We start from the raw sequence: 20,271 nt of genomic DNA, 5'->3' as shown, positions 1-20,271 counted from the left end.
AGATATTGAACAAAACCGGCCCCAAGACTGACCCTTGGAGCACTCCGCTGGATACCAGCTGCCAATTAGACATGGAGCCATTGATCACTACCCACTGAGCCAGCTTTCTATTCACCTTATAGTCCATTCATCCAATCCGTACTTTAACTTGCTGGCAAGAACACTGTGGGAGACCATATCAAAAGCCTTGCTAAAGTCAAGGAATAACACCTCCACTGCTTTCCCCTCATCCACAGAGCCAGTTATCTCGTCATAGAAGGCAATTAGGTCAGGCAGGCATGACTTGCCCTTGGTGAATCCATGCTGACGGTTCCTGATCACTTTCTTCTAAGTACTTCAGAACTGATTCCTTGAGGACCTGCTCCATGATTTTTCCAGGGACTGAGGTGTGGCTGACTGGCCTGTAGCTCCCCGGATCCTCCTCCTTCCCTTTTTTAAAGATGGGCACTACATTAGCCTTTTTCCAGTCATCCGGGACCTCCCTCAATCACCATGAGTTTTCAAAAGATAATGGCCAATGGCTCTGAAATCACATCTGCCAACTCCTTTAGCACCCTCAGATGCAGCGCATCCAGCCCCATGGACTTGTGCTTGTCTAGCTTTTCTAAATAGTCCTGAACCACTTCTTTCTTGAGTACATGAACTTTTTCCACATCCTCGGTCACTAGGTTGCCTCCCTTATTCAGTTAGGGGCCCACACTTTCCTTGACTTTCTTGTTGCTAACATACCTGAAGAAACCCTTCTTGACACTCTTAACATCTCTTGCTAGCTGCAACTTCAAGTGTGATTTGGCCTTCCTGATTTTGCTCCTGCATGCCTGAGCAATATTTTTATACTCCTCCCTGGTCATTTGTCCAGTCTTCCACTTCTTGTAAGCTTCTTTTTTGTGTTTAAGATCAGCAAGAATTTCACTGTTAAGTCAAGCTGGTGACCTGCCATATTTACTATTCTTTCTACACATCGGGATGGTTTGTTTCTGCAACCTCAATAAGGATTCTTTAAAATACAGCCAGCTCTCCTGGACTCCTTTCTCCCTCATGTTATTCTCCCAGGGGATCCTGCCCATCAGTTCCCTGAGGGAGTCAAAGTCTGCTTTTCTGAAGTCCAGGGTCTGTATTCTGCTGCTCTCCTTTCTTCCTTGTGTCAGGATCCCGGACTCGACCATCTCATGGTCACTGCCTCCCAGGTTTCCATCCACTTTTGCTTCCCCTACTAATTCTTCCCTGTTTGTGAGAAGAGCTCTGCCCCTACTTGGTTCCTCCAGCACTGGCACCAGGAAATTGTCCCCTACACTTTCCAAAAGCTTCCTGGATTGTCTGTGCACTGCTGTATTGCTCTCCCAGCAGATATTGGGGTGACTGAAGTCTCCCATGAGAACCAGGGCCTGTGATCTAGTAACTTCTGTTAGTTGCCTGAAGAAAGCCTCATCCACCTCATCCTCCTGGTCTGGTGGTCTATAGCAGACTCCCACCACAACATCACCCTTGTTGCTCACACGTCTAAACTTAATCCAGGTTTTTCTGCAGTTTCATACCGAAGCCCTGAGCAGTCATACTGCTCTCTTACATACAGTGCAACCCCCCCCCCTTTTCTGCCATGCTTGTCCTTCCTGAACAGTTTATATCCATCCATGACAGTACTCCAGTCATGTGAGTTATCCCACCAAGTCTCTTATTCCAATCACTTCATAATTCCTAGACTGTGCCAGGACTTCCAGTTCTCCCTGCTTGTTTCCCAGGCTTCTTGCATTTATATATAGGCACTTAAGATAACTCACTGACCATCTTGCTTTGTCAGTATGAGGCAGGAGTCCTCGCCTCTTATGCTCTCCTGCTCATGCTTCCTTCTGGTATCTTCCCCACTTACCTCAGGGCTTTGGTTTCCTTCCCCCTGGTAAATCTAGTTTAAAGCCCTCCTCACTAGGTTAACCAGCCTGCTTGCAAAAATGCTCTTCCCTCTCTTCGTTAGGTGGAGCCCATCTCTGCCTAGCACTCCTCTTTCTTGGAACACCATCCCATGGTCAAAGAATCCAAAGCCTTCTCTCCGACACCACTGGTGTAGCCATTTGTTGACTTCCATGATTCAACAGATTTTTCCTTCCACGGGGGTGGGGGGGAAAGTGGGCGAGAATACCACTTGTGCCTCAAACTCCTTTATCCTTCTTCCCAGAGCCACGTAGTCTCCAGTGATCCACTCAGGGTCATTCTTGGCAGTATCATTGGTGTCCATGTGGAGAAGTAGGAAGGCGTAGTGATCTGAGGGCTTGATGAGTCTCGGCAGTCTCTCCGTCACATCGTGAATCCTAGCTCCTGGAAAGCAGCACACTTCTTGGTTTTCCCGGTCAGGATTACAGATAGATGAGATGCACTGTCCCCCTGAGGAGGGAGTCCCTGACCACCACAACCCATGTCCTTCTCTTGGGAGTGGTGGTCGTGGAACTTCCATCCTTAGGACAGTGCATCTCATGCCTTCCAATCAGTGGAGTCTCCTTCTGCTCCCTTCCCTCAGATGTATCATCTAGTCCACTCTCCGCATTAGTACCTGTGCTGAGAGAGCCAGATAAGGAAAACGTGGAACTTGGGTGGCAGTTTACAATAAAATGATCACTTGAGAAGCAGCAGTTGAAGGATTTGGCTTTTGCAACTGAATGAGACTTCAGTGACTCCTAGGTGGACCTAGGAGGTGTCATGTTCCATCCAGTGGTGGTTAAGAAAAGGTTGATGTTCTGTCCAAAGTTTCTTCTCTTTTTTCTTTTCACCTTACAGTTAGGCTCCCATCAGTTCTATGTCCATGGCATTTTCAATGGAATTAACCCCAGGCTGCAGAAATAACTAGTCACTTTTAGAAGACATTATTGCCAGCTTTGGGGCCAAACCTCATTTTGTGTGCAATTACTGCTATTGGCTCAATAAATATCTGTATACAATCCGCCCCTTCCCAGAAAGTTAGGGCAAAGAGCTTAGTCCCTATGGGAAGAAAACTGGGCTATGATAGGTCAACAATGTCACACTAATGTCTTCACCCGTTCCCTGCTAACTCTAAATAAAAATCTTAAATATATTATACTATTGGATTCCAGCAAAATTCTACTCAACTAGAGTACAGAGTGCAAAATGTTGGAGGTGTCAACATTCCCCAGCTTCTCTATCACATATACTCTGGTACTGTGATAAAATTATCCTAAGTTACTCTATGACACAACCTCTACAGTCTTACTTCTCAGGCTTTTATCATGCTCATTACACTATGGAATAAACTGTGTATATTAGACAGGTGAAAACACCCCTATTTCAGCGTGTCTTAAAAAAAAAAGACCACCAGTGATGACCCTCTTTAAAATAATTCCTTGATAATAATGGAAAGAGGATCGAGCCCCATTTCTTTAATCACATAAGTGTTGAAGGAAGTTCCTTCTCTCAACATGGACATTATCGTCTCAAGAAAACCTGGATAGTTTTTTCCTCTGCCTGGGAGCTTCAGTAATGTATCATGTTGTGATCAACCCACTGCACTACAGATTCTTCATTTTTCAAGCCCCAGGAATACTCAGTTGTACATAATTGGTCAACAGGAGAGAAGGCAAGCCTCAGACCAGTCTCCTGGCCAAAAGGTCCAAATGGATGGAAATTCTTAGGGGGATTTGTTCTAGAAATGGAACTTGCTTAGATGGATCTTGCAGCAGCTGCTGCCACCTCAGAGCTGGGACAGGGAGGTGAGGAGCAGGCAGCATGAGAGCTGGAATGAATAGGCTGGATGAGAACCAGAAAGCTGAGTCTGGAAGTAGCCAGTTGTTACTTTATTATTAGCAAAGAGTCCTGTGGCACCTTATAGACTAACAGACGTATTGGAGCATGAGCTTTCGTGGGGGAATACCGATGGACTCTTTGCTCCTTTTACAGATCCAGACTAACATGGCTACCCCTCTGATACTTTAGTATTGTTTCTCTTATTCTAATAAAGTTCCTTGTTCAGTATTAAAATAAAATTGATTTTTTTACCCTTGTCACATGACACAGGGTAAACTAGAAGTGGAGGATAGCAGGGGAGGCAGAAACTGGAGAAAGGACAGAAGTGATGAGTTGTTACAGAGTGTGGACAGGCATTAGGTTTGATAAGAAAAATAGGATATTCATGGAGGAGAGGAAGAGAGACTTGCTGGAAGAAAAGAGCATGGAGGAGACACAAACAGAAAAATATAAAGGGAAAAAGAATCTTGTGAGGAAGATAATTGAAATATATATACAGATATAATAGAAATAAAAATATACAGAAGGAAGGAAAAATGTCCATTCTAGGGGACATCTCCTCAATCTTATGAAGAAGAAAAGCAAAGAACTAACAAAAGGCAAGAGACATGGTACTTGTTTTATTTTCTTTGAAGTTTTCTGTTTTACATATGCTACATTCATAACAATTTATGAAAAATAGTATTAATGGAAAGCATTTTTAGTTTCTTTTCCATATTATGAGTAAATTGGCACACCTCTGTACATTTTATCCACATTTTGTTCTCTTGAGTAGAATGCTGGACATTGACATAACCTCAAGCTTTTTGGAGACCACAGCTGGTCCCCATAGAAATGAGGCATCAGGGAAAAATGTATAAAGGCACCTGTTTATAGAATAAATACATAAATAATAATAATAAATAATAAAAGTTAGCTTAAGTTTGATTAAGAAAGTAACATTTCCCCTTACAGTTTGTTACCAAAATGGAAAAGGCCCTTATTAGCAAGTAAATGAAGGCTATGAGAATAGTAAGTAGTGTTACTTGTAGTATGAGAAGGATGTATGGTTTTAAAAGTAACTAAAAGTAAAAACAGCTGCAGTAACAAGACAAAGGGAAATTGTCTCAAAAGAAAAAAACCAAACCTTCCCGCCGTATTGCTGTGCAAGCAAGGATGGCAGGAAGGGGGGAGCAGGTGGGGAAGAAAATAAGAGAAGGTCTTGAAGGAAGGAAAGTATCAGGGAGAAACTGCTTCAAACTAGCTTTTGCTAAAGCTAGTAAATTATCTGAAGTCAATTCTTGGCAATGATGTCACTTGTTTATATAAAAAGTAAACTCTTAAAGGGTTCATTACTAATACCTGCCTGACCACGTTGGAGCCAACCAATATGGGTCTAAGCACCCCTGGTTTAGCCTATTTGTAAGTATACTGATCACATGCTTATAAATATTTTTACTGTATTGAATTTAGTAACTGCTTAGTGCAATTGCAAAAGCAAAAGTTCAACTCAGACATGGCTATCCAGCGAGAGAGAATCACATAAAAGAGAAAATAAATTAGTAGTGTGCAGTTGTGAGATAGTTAACCAGTATAAATGCCTGATCCCTAGTGGTTGAATCTAATGACTGCAGTGCATGTTGTGAGGTTGTTATTGGTCTCTTTGCTTATATCCTCCCTGCTAAGGACACAGTGATCAGAACCTACTTCCTTTGCCGTTATTCCCTTTATTCAGGAGCTGTAGCTACCTATTTATTAATTATTATTACTACTGCTACTACTATTTAATGGCCGTACAAGACACAAAATAAAGACATTCCTAGTTCACAGTTTATAGTCTCAGAGACACACAGAAACAAGAGAACTCACTGGGAAGCTCAGAGGAGGGAATAACCTGGATTACTTTCCAGCTTTAACCTTCCTGGCTGTAGGCATTCTGGAACAAGTGAGACTTTAGGGAGGGATTTGAATGCAGAGAGGCTGGTGGCTTGCTTTACTGGGATGGGGAAGCACCTGGCAGCATGGAAAAAAAAAAGATATGGAAATGGGACTGGGAGCAAATACTAAATATTTAGGGCTTGATCCAATACCCATTAAGATCAATGGAAAGACTCTGATTAACTTTAATGGAAGTTGAATCATGCTCTTAGCCAGTAAACTCTTCAGGTTAAGGACTGTGTCTTTCCATAAGTATGTACATTGTCTAGCAGAGCGAGTCCCCAATGCTAACTGGAGCCCCTTGGTGCCACTGTAATCCAAGGGGATCATGTGCTTGATTCTTTTAGAGGCACTGTGCACTCATAACTGCAGCTGGTGGAACATGCAGGTGCTGAGCACCTCTGAAAAATTGGTCTCATTAATCATACATTGCAAGGCATCTGTCACCTTTGGTATCTAAGCATCATGTCTAGAAAGACCATTATCTAACTATTCTGTTAATGATCCAACAAGAAACCTCCATAACTTTTAGATCTGCAGAAAGGGTCAGTGTCATTCTGGGATGCTTACCTAGGGTTCAGCTTCTAGGCAAGAGTTAGCTCGATGTAAAACCACACCTCCGTTGCAGTTAAGACACTGCCCAAGAGATATCATGTCACAGAGTACGGTGGAATAGGATCCTCTCTCAAGAGCCTGAGTGAGATGATATCTGGAAAAAATATATATTCTGTCTGGTATCTCATTGCCAGAAAGATGTTGACTAATTGGAAGGAGTTCAATCAATCAGTTGGGCTGGAGGGATTTTCTTATGAGTAAAGATGGAAAATGTCAGCCTTAAAGGAGCCTAAGGGAGTTGGGTGACCACTGAAAAAAAAAAATCACAGTAACAAAGTATAATACTTAAGCGTGCACACACCTAGGAGGCAGATGAATTATTTACCATTAGGGTGGCACATGGGAGGTAATAATTTAGGAATCATATAGGATTCTGGCTAAGCTAACTCTGGCCCCACACACTATGCATCTTTACTGTTTTACAAAAGCTAGATATAATCAGAAGCAAGTAGTGGGTTCTTACCTGACAGGGAGACACAATGAGGGAAAAGGTTGAAATAATGCATTACACTATGGCCAGACAAAGTGTGATATTATAGTAGATATTGTAAACATGAAGCACTTGCGCTTTTAAGTTAACTGACCCTATTGCTAATTCCAGTAATAGCTAACAAAATCTGGAAGGACAGTCTGCCTTTATGGCCAGCCTAAACATGCTCCCTGAAATCCATCTTGTCCTGCTAGTGGGATTTGACACTGCCTGACAAATGATAATCAAAAGAGATGATGGGAAAATCTTGCATTTCTGAACCAGTCTAGCAGAGATTACAGTGAGAAAAAAATCCTATGCTGTGTCTTCTAGAGACAGACATAACAAAGGCAGGAAGCACACAAAGCTTGGAGCTACTTAACACACTGATTAATAAGAAAAAAAATCCTGCAGTTACCTTCCAACATCTAAATGAGGAGGCTGCTTTCTTAACCCTAAAAATATTTTGGCTCCTTCCTTCTGAGTCACTCTCCTGTGGTTTCAGGGAATCACATACAACACTCTGGTTTGGGAACATATAACTTACAACAAGATCTCCTGTACAGTTATACAACTTTTGCTGTTTGGGCTCACAGTATTGTTTTGGGGACTTTTTTCAGTTGACTGTTGCAGTGAATAGTACCATGAAAACATTGGAGAAAGTCTAGCAGAGCAACTAGAGTTGAAACCTAATGACAGTGATTTTGAAAAACTCCTCTGATAAAAGATGACATACTTAAATTGTCCAAAGACCTTCACTACACTCCTAAAATATATACACCTGAGGAACTTACTAACAGAGCAATTTTGATCCAGCAACCAAAGAACACTCTTTCCCATACTTCCTGTTAACATTTCTCAAGAGTTTTGGTATATGTGATGCACCTGCAATGCAGATTTAGCTCTACCTATAGAATGTCTCCATTCCAGGAACAATACCTGGGGGACAGAGGGAACAGTAAGTGAGGCAGAGGCAGCCTGGAGAAAAATCTCATACTGCTACTGCTTTTAAGGCCCAAGACCAACATTCCATAAACTGGGTGAACTGGAACTCTTCTTAGGGATTGCTGGGAAATGTAGTCCTAAAGGCAAACAGGATTGTAGTTTAGGGTCCTGGCAAGGCCTAGGGGGAACAAGGGTGGGAATATATAAAATGCATCCTTTTCACAGTCCAGAGACAGATTGGTATTTGGTATGTAGCCATAACTGTCAAGTGTACTTCATTTTATTCCCAAAATCACAATCACACATTTGGTGTTCCCTGAGTTTTATTGCTGAAAAATTATTTACATCAGAAACAAAGAATGAATGCACTGAGGCCATTTACACTAATAGAATTTAAACCTATAGCATATTAAGTTTCCATCAGGAATAATATTTGTGTCTTATCTTGAGCCTTTGTCACACATTGTGTTTCTAATAGAACCAGTCTAAGTTTTTCCAACAAAAAGTTAAAGTTTTATTTTTTTTACATTGCTGAGGGCCAGTTCCATTGGGCTCAGTATGGCTGGGTAGCCTGACCACCAAATGCTCACCTGACACCACCCCCCAGGGATAGATTTTGGTATCTCTAGTCCAGGCAAGTTCATATGGTCATTTTTGGGCTTTCAAGAGGGTGTTGATGCAGATCGTTTGTAGTTTAGAACCTCCCCCCAGACCTATTTGTCTAGGGTGACCCTACCAGGAGCACGAGGCTCCAGATGATATAGCCCTGGAGTTTGTTGGAACACACAAGCCCCTCCATCACAACAAGGTAAAAATCCTCAGCGAGAATTGGCGTGGCCACAGCACTGATGCAGGCACTGTACCAATCCGTGGTGGTGAAGCAGAAGCTGAGTTCTCAGACGAAGCTCTCTGTTTACAGGTCATTATTTCCTCTTCTTCACCTATGGTCATGAACTTTGGGTAATGGCCGAAAGGACAAGATCACAGGTACAAGCAGTGGAAATGAGGGCTCTCTGCAGGGTGGCTGGGCTTACTCTTTGAGATAGGGTGAGGAGCACGGCTATACGGGAAGGCCTCAGAGTAGAGCTGCTACTCCTCTGGATCGAGAGGCACTAGCTCAGGTGGTTTGGGTACCTGATAAGGATGCCCCCTGGGAGGCTTCTGTTGGAACTATACTGGGCATGTCCCACTGGGCATAGGCCCTGAGACTGACCCAGGACATACTGGAGAGATCTCTCACGGCCGGCCTGGGAATGCTGGGGAATCCCCCAGGAGGAGCTGGAACCTGTTGAGGAGGAAAAGGAGGTCTGGTCTTCCCTACTCTCCATGCTGACATTGCGACCCTCCCCAGAAAAAGCGGCATAAAGGAAAAAGAAGAAGTTTCAGTTTTATTAAAAACCCAATTTTTTAAGTGAAAAATTGAAATGGCAAAATTTGGAAAAAAATGAACACTTTTGTTCCAAAATTGTAGGTCTACCCTCCCTTCCCCTTGCTTTTCAAACACTTAGTAACTGTTTTACAATTGGCAAAAGTTGGGAAACCATCAGGAAACTGTGGAGAAAAACCTACTTCTCATGCATTGTTACTGTTTTAATGATGATTTCTCCACTTTGACCTTTACCTCCCTTTTAGGAGAAAAAAGTGTGTGTGCAAGGGTTGGGAAAGAGAATTGTAACAAAGCGAAAAAAGGGGGTGGCGAAAACCCAGAAAAGTTTTAAAAAGCCCACAATTTTTGGTCTAAAAACCAGACATTTGAAGTAAAAACAAATAAAGTGGAAACTGAAATTTTTCAACTGAAAACTCTAGTTACCCTTCAAAAATTCTGCAGGAAAATTCTACATATATGTACATTAAACAAAACCAGTTATCTTTATGGATAGCAATCCAGAGTTTCTCATGGAAAGCAAAATATGAATTAAGAAACAAATGGCATAAATAATGTTTTCAGTTTGAGTTGAACAGCACCATAAACCAGGCAGAAGAGATGGATATTGAGACTCAGATGTCACAGAGACATGTATGGATCATGTGGAACCCCTAGTGGTGAAAATGGTCTCCATTTTACAAAATAACAAAAACCTGCTTCTATGTACTGTCATCATACAGTGAAATCTCTGTTCACATTCAGAAGCTGACATGGCATTAATGGGATACAATCTTTCTTGTTTTTTAAAGATAAGAACTGAAGGAAATCTCATCTGTGTTTTGATTGTGTTATACTAATAACATAATACTATGCTTATGCTTGAGATGGCAGTTCCATTTTAAGCTCCTATTTCAATTATTGTAATGGGCACTGCCTACTTACAAATAAGACTTCTGCCTGAATATTGTATTGAGAGAAGTTGAATGGAAAAAGAAAGTTTTTTCCCCTCATCAAGTTTTTCTTTATGCATTTGACAGCACTTTGTGTGTGTAGCCAGTTTCACTGTTTCTCCTTTATTCATTTAGGGCCTGATTCAAAGCTGTTGAAGCTAATGGGGTTTTTTCCCCTTCCGCTCCTGAAACACTTATGTGAGTAACTTTATGCTAATGAATAATCAGTTTGATCTCAATAGGCCTATTCATGTGAAAAAAAAGTTACTCATATTGTGATACAGCATGGCCAGAAGGCAGCAAGACAGTGATCCTATTGGGATCCAGGAAGTGGGTGGGTGCCCACTGCGAAAGGACCTTCCCCCAGCCTAAGGGAAGGATCCACAGGACCTGGAAGCCAAGCGATTATGGGAGACAACTAATGAAATAACAGGGAGAGTGATGGAGGGGAGATATGTAAGCCCCAGGATGATGAGAGCCTTATTCCCTGTAGAGGGAAGAGAGGTTTCTATAGATTAGAGCACCTGAAGCCAATTAGAGCACCTGAAGCCAGTCACCTGATAAAATCCCCCTGCTTCAATCAGCCAGGGAAAGGAGTTGAAGCAGAGTGGTTTGGTGTTGGAGTAGAGCAGGGGTAGGCAACCTATGGCACAGGTGCCTAAGGCGGCACGCAAGCTGCTTTTCAGTGGCACTCACACTGCCCGGGTCCTGGTCACTGGTCTGGGGGGCTCTGCATTTAAATTTAATTTTAAATGAAGCTTGCTAAACTTTTTAAAAACCTTATTTACTTTACATACAATAGTTTAGTTATATATTATAGAGTTAGAAAGAGACCATCTAAGAGTGTTAAAATGTATTACTGGCACACGAAACCTTAAATTAGAGTGAATAAATGAAGACTCGGCACACCACTTCTGAAAGGCTGCCGACCCCTGGAGTAGAGAGCAGTTTGGAGGAACTGAAGCAGAGTGGTTTGCTGTTGGAGAAGAGCTGTTTGGAGAACAGTTTAGAGAAGTGCTGTGGCGGGCCAGAAGACCAAGACCCTAGGTAAAGGGAAACCCGGCTTGTGCAGAGCAGAGGGACTCCACAGACACAAGGGGTTGGGAGAAACTTGGCCCAAGCGGAGAGAGGGCAGGAAGCCCCACAAGCTGAAGGGCTGGAGAGGGAAGTGGTCCAGGGGAAAGAATTGCTAGTTCAAGTGATTTGCTGCTATCCCTAGGGCCCCTGGACTGGGACCCGGAGTAGAGGGCGGGCCTGGGTCCCTCCCTCTTCAACTCCTTTCTCTGGGACACTAGTGGGACAGTTGATACCTCAGATCAGGGGCGAGAAAAGGAGCCCTGAACCCCCCCTCCAGGAGAAAGTGCTGGACTCATCATAATAGTGCCGGCAATTTGCCACAATATGCATAAATATTTGCAGTATTAGAGCATGAGTCAGTTTCCCTTATTGTTTTGTGTAGGCTTTCACCCACCAACCAGGGAGGAAAAAAAATGTTAAAAGGAAAATACTGTTGTAAATGCACAAAAATTGGCACAGTTATGAAGAGCTTCACATAAGAAGCCATTTGCAACGAACAATAATAAGAAGCTGTACTGGTCCTACAAAACCCATGAACTATGCTGCATACTCTGGATTACCACCAGGGGCAGCTCCAGGCACCAGCGCTCCAAGGTCCTCTGAAGCCACGGGACCAGCGGACCCTCCGTGCTTGGGGTGGCAAAATGTCTAGAGCCGCCCCTGATCATACCTACTGGCATCTTATTTAGCTATCTAGCTATACACATAGACCTCTCTTTTATAGAGCACTCCTGCAACAATGGGGATTCAAGGGCAGGTGTCATTTTTTTAATTTGCTTTCAACTCGTTTTAAAAAAAAACCTGGCTAGATTTCAAGCTCCCCCTTTCAAACTCCTACTACCCAAAACTTATCTTTTGGGATGATATTTTCCAAAACCAATTACTTCAGGGCTGAGAATAAACAAAAAATAGATAACAGACTAACAAGCTTTTCTTATAACTGTGATTGTTTCAGCCATTATAATTGGTTTCAACCTTTTTTAAAAAAAAGGTGCAGGATCTTGGCTCCTTTTCACTCAAATAGTTTGGATTTAAAACTTCAACTTGGGTATAAACCTAATTCTCAATAAAGATCACTAATACTTTGCTAAGATTAATAACTTCTTAACAATTTTAATGTGTGCAGTGTTAAGTTTGTATTGTTCTAATTTTTTAATCAAAATATAGTGCAGTACCAAGTCAAATGCCTCACAGAAGTCTGTTACATCAACACTATTATCTTTATTAAATCAAACTTGTAATCTCATCAAAAAAGATATCACGTAAGATTGACAGGATCTATTTTCCATAAACCACGTTGATGGCATTAATTATATTACCTTCCCTTAGTTCTTTATTAATTGAATCACATATCAACTATGATATTATCTTATTATGGAGGAAGAAAGATTAGGACCTGGACACAACCTGGCTGTGAGGAGCAGAGGAGAAGGAGTAAAATATTCTCAAGTCATATGTCTGAGTGACAGGGAAGATAGTGATAGTCAACAGTGAGACATAATGTGGCACAAAAGGGAAGAATTAGCGAGGAAAAATCAGCTATGTTTAAATTACCAGCAATTCTTTCAGGAGATATCACCGAGAGACAACCTGAGATGTGGATGTGGACAGATAGAGACAAATCAGGCATGGAAAGCTAGATTTGTGAGTCATTCGCATAAAGATGGTATTTGAAGCTTTGTGAATGGATGAGACAACTGAGATTTTTATAGGCATAAAGGTTGGGAAGTTATGATTCCCAGAGTAACTCTGATTCACTTCATTACGGATGAGCTCAAGCTGCAAAGTTCACATCTGCATCCAAGATCTGAACTCCCCCAAAATTAAGGGGATTATGTTCCAGCCTTTACTGTAAAGGTAAGGTCTACAGATGTAAGGTCACATCTGAATCTGAAGTTTCTCAAAGCCCAGGGCTTGGTTTTGGGCCCTCTAGACACGCAGACTCACCCCTGCGGCACCTCCTGCTGGTTGTCCTTGGGAATTAGCTCGGTTCCAGCTCTGGAGCACCCTCTGCAGGCTGGTGATCCATCTGTCCTCTGGCCCTCCTATCCCTCCCTGGACCCGGTGCCCTTTTACATGGGGTACTGCCCCCTGGCAGTAACCCCTTTCTCTCAGACCCTCACCCACTATTCCCACCTCACCTCAGAATAAGGCTACTGCCACTCATTGTCCAGCCCCATGCCCTGGGGCAGACTCCAGTATCAGCCACTCATCACTGGAAAGATTGGGTTTGAACCTGCTGCCTTGGCTTACCCCTCAGCTGCCCTCTGCAACCCCCAGTACCTATTAGCCCAATGCTAGGCCCCAGGCTGGAGCTCCCTTGCCCTTCTTCACTCAAGTACCTTGTGTCTAGCCCCCTGCAGCCAGGCCCTTCTCCCTCTATAGGGAGGGAGAGAGAGTGACTAGTTGGCCTTTTGGCTCACAGCCTCTTATGGGGCCAGCTGGGCCTGATTGGAGCATGGCCACAGCTGAGCCTACTTTCCCCAATCAGCCCAGGCTTCTTGCCCCAGCCACAGCCTTCTCCTGGGCTGTTTTAAGCCCTTCAGGGCAGGAGCAGGGGACCACTCTGCTACAGGCCCATCTTTTTCTATACTAGACATACATATAGTAAAGAAAAAAAATCATGTATGGTTACAAAATATCTCATATGTGCCAGAGGACCAAATTTGAAGTTACTCTGGGGACAGTCACTTTAATTTTCAAACTTAAAATCTGATCCAGAAAGTTAAATTAGCACCAGATTTCTTGAACCTTATAAAGTAGGCTTGCAGTGTGTTGTTTTGTTCCACTTTCATTTGAGAAAACTTGCTAAAAATCCCACTTTTTGGCTTACTTAATTTTTGAAATTTGATTTGTTATTGGGGCTAGTGGGTTTTTGTGCTTGTAGAGCATCATTACCAAAAGTTAAAAAGAAACAGAAGTAACTGGAGAATGCAAAAACCTGTACGTAACAAATCAACAATTAAATTAGGCCAACCCTCTTACAGGGAAAAGAAATGTAAAAGAATTGATAGTTTTGCACTATTAATCTCCCTTGACAGATGATATGAACATTCACATAGCCACACTAGGTACTTTCACCCTGGTTCAGGAATAATAAGGGCTATCTAAAAATCATTGTATAGGAAGGTAGTCAACCAAACTTAGTGAGAAATTATCCACTCTCCCTTTTGGATCTTCCAACTTTTGCTTGGGGCAACTGGATTCATGTTAAAGCAGCTCTCAGGCATGTGTACATTCCAGATATTCACAATCTTGCTTGTTCTTTGGCAGTTCACCCTTTCAGATTGTGTCAATGAATGTGATTCAGCTGGTTACTTCCTGATTTGTTCAATATTTTGAAAAGGAAACTCTGAGCCATGCTGATTGACACCAGCTAAAGACCTGGTTTGCCATCTCAAACTACCCACAGATCTATTATGTGCTCAAAATAATGAAGGGACTGACTTTCCCATAACTTAAAATGATGGAAATCAGAAGAAACCCTATAGACGTCAAGAGTTACACTGGTGTAAAACTCGTGTATGATTGGAAGAGAATCAGGCCTTGGGAAAGCAGCTCTGATTCACTGCAAGTCTGATTTAAGTAAAAAAGAAGGAGGGGTATACTTGTGGCACTTTAGAGAGGAACAAATGTATTTGCCCAAATAAATGTGTTAGTCTCTAAGGTGCCACAAGTACTCCTCCTCCTTCTTTTTTCTGATACAGACCAACACTCTGAAATCTCATTTAAGTGTTTGCCTCTTGCAAATAGGGGCGCACGACAAATCCATTCTGAGTGAGAAAATCCCAGAGATTTGGGGCATGGCCTCCTCTGCCACAAAGACACCCGAGAGAGGAAAAACGAGAACTAACATCATTATGCAACCTCACCTGCAGGTAGACAAGGAGGGAATGAGTGACTAGCTGGCAGCTCCTCAGATCAGCCAGGAGAGCAGAGCAGAGGTCTCTCCCCCTTCCTGGAGCAGGTTACAGCCCCGGAGAGAGATGACAGCGTGCGATCTTGACTGGATTGTTTGGGTCTTGTCTGCTGACTGTTAATAATTTGCTGCGGAAGCCACCCGCACAGGAGAAAGATTTTGCCGAGCAGCTGAGCCAGCAAAGAAGCCGCGCGCTAGCAGCGCCCTCCCACCTCCTTCCTCCCAGTCTGCGCTCGCCTCCCACCCAGCTCTCTAGACAGCAGCTGCTCGGCGGCGTCTGGCTCCGAATGGAAGTGGCTGCTCCGGAGGCTGCCCCCTGCCCGCGGGCACCGTCGGAAACAGCAGCTGCTGCCGCGGCTGCAGCAGCGCCTCCGAGATTGTTCCCGGGCCTCTTGCTCGGGATCAAAGACAAACTCTGCACATGGTGAGTACAAAGGGCAGAGGGGCCGCGTGTCTCTGCCCTGCTGCCACCCGGAGGAGCCCTGCCGAGGCTGAGCCACGTGTGATCAGCAGCACATGGGTAAGCGGGGAGCTCCCTTCCCGAAAGGGATGCCCTACCCCCCCCCCTCCGGAGGGCTACCCTATTCAGGGCAGCCCCCTGCCAGTGCCCAGCTACCAGCGTGTGCGAGCTGCGTGGGGCGTTTACACGTGTCTCTCTGGGAAAGCCCTGGCACCAGGGGTAATAGCGGCTCAGCTCCGGGACGACTTGGGAGGTAGAGAAGAAGCCTGAGGGTGAATTGCAGGATCAGGAATCAGGCGGGCAGTTCCCAGCTCTGCCGCTGACCTGGTGTGTGGCTTGTAGGCAGCTCATTTAATCTTACCGGGGATAACAACACTTCCCCTCACCTCCCGAGTGGGGGTGTTGTAAAACGCGTGGAGATCCCCGGGTGGAAGATGCTACAGGAGAGCACGGTATTAGGTGGCTTTTGCAATTAAATTGGTGTCCCCAGCTTCATAGCAAACGTGCCCCCTTTCCCTGATCTACCAGCCACTTTATTGTGCACCCAACTGGTGTTGCCACATGCGAACAGGATGGACAACGGGATCCTGTTTTGGCACCAAAACAGCCCCCGGGTGCAACCGAACCTGGATCTGGCATGTGGGATGATATTCTGCAGGCTCTAAAGATGAAGTGGGGGCCTGCTAGTGGCTCATGAACAGAATTTGCAGTTTGTGGGATTACCATGCAGAAATCAGTACCAGGAGGATGAATGCTTGAGTGGCAACCCTTTATGGGTCCCCTTTGATCCCTTCACTCATCCCTATTTGGTGTCTCTGTAAGGTAGTATCAATCTTTTGGGAATGAGGGGCAGGGCAGAGCTAGTGACCTGAATAGGGAAGAGATTCATTCTGTCCACTTTGGCTGCAGTCCTGGCCTCATTTACATTATTGGTAAAACTCCCATTGATTTTAATGGGCTCGGGATTTCACGCTTTGTGTCGTATGGATAAAGTGGGGGAAGGGAAGCATGAGGTAATCTCCCATCTATCTTTCTGCCTTTTAAAAACCTGCAGCAGTGAAGTCTAGGTAGGGTGTCACACATACGCTTACGTCCGTGGTGGCCTTGCCAACCTTTTTACGCCCACAATCACTTTTTGAATTTAAGGGCAACCCAGGATCTCCCCGCCCCTTCCCCAAATCCCCACCCTGCTTACTCCACCCCTGCCCTCACTTGCTCTCCCCCACCCTCACTCATTTTCACTGAGCTGGGGTAGAGGGTTGGGGTTCAGGAGGGGGTGCAGGCTCTTGGCTGAGTCTGGAGCAGGGGGTTGGGGTGAGGGGTGCAAGCTCTGGGAGGAAGTTTGGGTGTATGATGGGGCTCCAGGCTGGGGCAGAGTGTTGGGGTGCAGGAGGGGGTGTGGGGTGTGGGCTCAGAGGGAGTTTGGGTGCAGGAAGAGACTCCGGGATCAGGCAGAGTGTTGGGGTGTAGAGGGGGCATGGGATGCTGGCTCTGGAAGGGGGGTTAGGGCTGGGGCAGGGGGATTGGGGTGCTGGTTCTGGGAAGGGGGTCATGGCTGGGCAGTGTTGGGGTGCAGGAGGGGGTACTGGGTGCTGGCTTTGGGAATGAGGTCAGGGCTGGGGCTTGAGGTGCAGGAGGAGGCTTGGGGTGCTAGCTCGGGGGGGCTCAGGGCTGTGGTGTAGGAGGAGGTTCAGGGTGCAGGAGGGGGCTTGGGGTGCTGGCTCTGGGAGGGGGTGCAGGGCTGGGGTTTGGGGCAGCTTCCCACCAGGGCAGCACTTACCCCTGGTGGCTCCTGGTCTGTGGTGCAGCATAGCTGCCGCAAAGGCAGGCTCCCCACCTATGCTGTCCCCACGTTGCTCCTGGAAGGGGCCAATGCTCCCCTGTGGCCCATGAGGGAGGGTATGTGGCGCCACATGCTCCCCTCTCTGCAAGCACCACAACTCCCCGTTCCGGGCCAATGGGAGCTGCGGGGCCGGTACTTGCAGGCAGAAGCAGCATTTGGGGGGAGACCCCTGCCCGGGGCCTTGCTGGCTGCTTCTGGGCAGTCCCGCTTCTCCACCAGAGATTGTGGTCAACTGGGAGATCCTCTAGGATTGACCGGCTGGTGACCACTGCCTTAAATGAAGAATCACCATGAAAGGCTGCTTTTAACTCTCCCTGTGTGATTTTGGTCCTGTAAGATGTGGAATGTGCTGGTCCTGATCCGGCAAAGCCTATAAGCATATGTTTAACTTTAAACATGCCAGTAGTCCCATTGAAAAACTACTCATATGCTTTCATTTAAGTAGGTGCTTAAGGCTCTTAAATCAGTGAGGCATTGCAATGCTGAGTACAGCAAAGCCTAAATACCTTTTAAAAATTTGAGCTTAAATGTTTTGATGGATTGGGGCCTGACTGCTTTGTACCTTGCAGAATCGGGCCTATATCCCCATAGCTATCTGTCTGTATCCCAGAACCACAACATAGTAGGAACATTTTTTACAGTTTTGTAGCATCATGGGCCAGGATGACAAGAGAGGTTTCTAAGAGTCAAGTCTCTCAATGAGGATCCTTTTAGCTGTTGTATAACGTTGGACAAAACTCAAGACTACAATCTCTTTTGCATCTCAACGTCCGGAGAGTTGACTTCAGCTGAGACAAGCTTAGTATTGGAGAGTATTAGTATCTGGTTGAAAACACAAATGGGAAAAAAATCTTCACTAAAATTTGGAAGTCATTTTCTTTCCACGGGTTTAGAAAAGGAACTTATATTCTTTCAAAATATTCACAAACATGTTGAATAACAAAAGTTCCTTTTCAAAACCTATGGACTGAAAATTACTTCAGAATTTTTCATTCAAATTTTTATATGACATTTTTAGTTTACAATTTTTTGAATGTTTTGGGACTCTTTTTTCCTCCCTGCTTCCCACTTTTCTCACATTTTAATCGCCCCCCCCCCCCATCTGCACCCCTTTTTCCATTTTCCACAGAAAAAGGGGGAAAGAGAAAAGAGGAAGGAAAAGGAAGGGGAAAATAAAAAAAATCGTAAATAACATTACTGAGACTAATTTTTTCATTTTCCAATTTTGTGAAAATTAAAAAGCCCCCAGAAAGTTTGTAAAAAATGTTTTTTCTAAAAATTCTGATGTAAAGAAGAACTAATTTTTAACAATAAAACAAAGTCTTCATATGGAAAAAAAATTATCCAGCCCTAGAATTAGTTAGAGGTGGACAAGGGTTAGGTTTCACGAAAGCTTATGCTCAAATAAATTTGTTACTCTCTAAGGCTTGGGCTACACTAGTCGGGGTGGGGTGTTCGAACTAAGATATGCAACTTCAGCTACGCTATTCACATAGCTGAAGTCGAAGTATCTTAGTTCGACTTACCTGGCCATCCTCACGGCGGCAAGTCAACTGCTGCAGCTCCCTCGTCGACTCCGCTTACTCCTCCTGCTGAGGTGGAGTGCGGGCGTCCATTCACGGATCGATTTATCGTGTCCAGACGCGACATGATAAATTGATCCCCGATACATCGGACACTACCCGGCGGGTAGTATAGATGTACCCTAAGGTGCCACAAGTACTCCTGTTCTTTTTAAAGTCTGTTAGGTCATCTAGGCCAGTGATGCACAAACTTTTCCAGTCGCATGGGGCCCCCTCTTACTATTAATGGAATCTGTCCGTGACCCCCCATTACTGCACAGTCAAGGCTTCCTCAGCAGCATGCTGCTTCTATATTGTTGCCAGGCTGCATCGCAAGGGCAGGGCAGGTACCTGCCCCTCAGTCTCTCTCCTCTTGGGTTTTCAGGATGGGGGAGGGCACATATGATAGTCTCTAGGGGCAGAGGCAGTGCTGGATGTGGAGGCTGGTGGGAGCAGAAATCGGCATGGGTGGCCTGCTGAGGTGAGTTGGGGGAGGAGGTGGTGCTCCATCCCTGACCCCCTGTGGGGGCTGGCATGAGCTGTCTGGCATCGCTGTTCAACCCCCCAAACATTCCTTCGTGCCCAAAGTGGCGCCCCTCACAGTTTGTGCACCACTGATCTAGGCTATCTCACTGCCAATGCAGGATTGTTCTCTGAGAGCTAGCTAAGTAGTGGGATCTCAAAAAGGGGGAAAAAATGTTTTCTTTGTTTCTGTGGATGAATTTTGGCCAAAGTTGTGAAAGGCAGTTTATATACCCTGAAGTGTACACAGCAGAGCCATCTACTCTCAGAACCATTTTGGGAACTGTAATAATAATTCATATACTATTTTGCACTTTTATCTCAAGGCTCTTAATACACTTTACTAACATTAAATGCACTTCTATTCTGAAAAGTATCTCTGTAAAAAGGCATTGTTGGGCTCTATATTAACTGGTGTCTAATAACTTTTGTGTTAAATATGCTCAGCTTACTTTTTTTATATGCCAGCTCTGCACTTGCAGTCTGCAATCCATTTCTTTTTCATACATCACCAGCAGTAACAAAAACCCTCAGTGACACCTCTGCAGTGCCATTAACTTTCAGTAGGTTTGCATAGGTGACACCAAACAACTCTGCTGAAGTGTCACTAGAAGGAATAGAACCCAGCTCACACTAGCTGTGCAGGGCTAACAAAAATAAAAAGTAGTAAATTTTATTATTAGCACTCACGCCAGCAGATCTGACTGAAATATGCACAGGTACCAGGGGCGGCTCTAGGCACCAGCAAAACAAGCTGGTGCCTAGGGCGGCCAAATCTAGGGGGCGGCAGGCTGGGCCGGCGGACCTGCCGCAGTCATGCCTGCGGGAGGTCCACCGGAGCCCCAGGACGACCGGACCTGCCGCAGGCGTGACTGCGGA

At 44.8% G+C, this 20,271-nt stretch overlaps 1 protein-coding gene and 1 long non-coding RNA gene across 4 annotated transcripts in view; one reads left to right on the top strand and one right to left on the bottom strand.

Annotated features, from left to right (window-relative positions):
- Nucleotides 1–4,511: 4,511 nt before the first annotated feature.
- On the bottom strand, nt 4,512–15,096 carry LOC120395194. Its single transcript, XR_005592512.1, has 3 exons — nt 14,959–15,096; nt 6,235–6,373; nt 4,512–4,613 (listed from the first exon to the last, which is right to left on the bottom strand). It is a non-coding gene; the product is annotated as an uncharacterized LOC120395194 (long non-coding RNA).
- A 49-nt stretch (nt 15,097–15,145) lies between these two features.
- Nucleotides 15,146–20,271, top strand: part of SLC35F2 (solute carrier family 35 member F2) — a 38,600-nt gene continuing 33,474 nt past the window's right edge. The window contains exon 1 of one of the 3 annotated variants that reach the window (XM_039519359.1): nt 15,146–15,429. In XM_039519359.1, coding sequence (XP_039375293.1) covers nt 15,293–15,429 — 137 coding nt within the window. In that variant the 5' untranslated portion in view covers nt 15,146–15,292. Of the gene's footprint in view, nt 15,526–20,271 lie in introns of all 3 variants that reach the window. The other 2 variants (XM_039519360.1, XM_039519361.1) reach the window with 2 other exon arrangements.

Source organism: Mauremys reevesii, linkage group 1 (assembly GCF_016161935.1).
Source record: "Mauremys reevesii isolate NIE-2019 linkage group 1, ASM1616193v1, whole genome shotgun sequence".
Lineage (NCBI taxonomy): Eukaryota > Metazoa > Chordata > Testudines > Geoemydidae > Mauremys > Mauremys reevesii.
The sequence above is the reverse complement of the archived record's forward strand: the minus strand, read 5'-3'. Positions and strand labels throughout refer to the sequence as shown.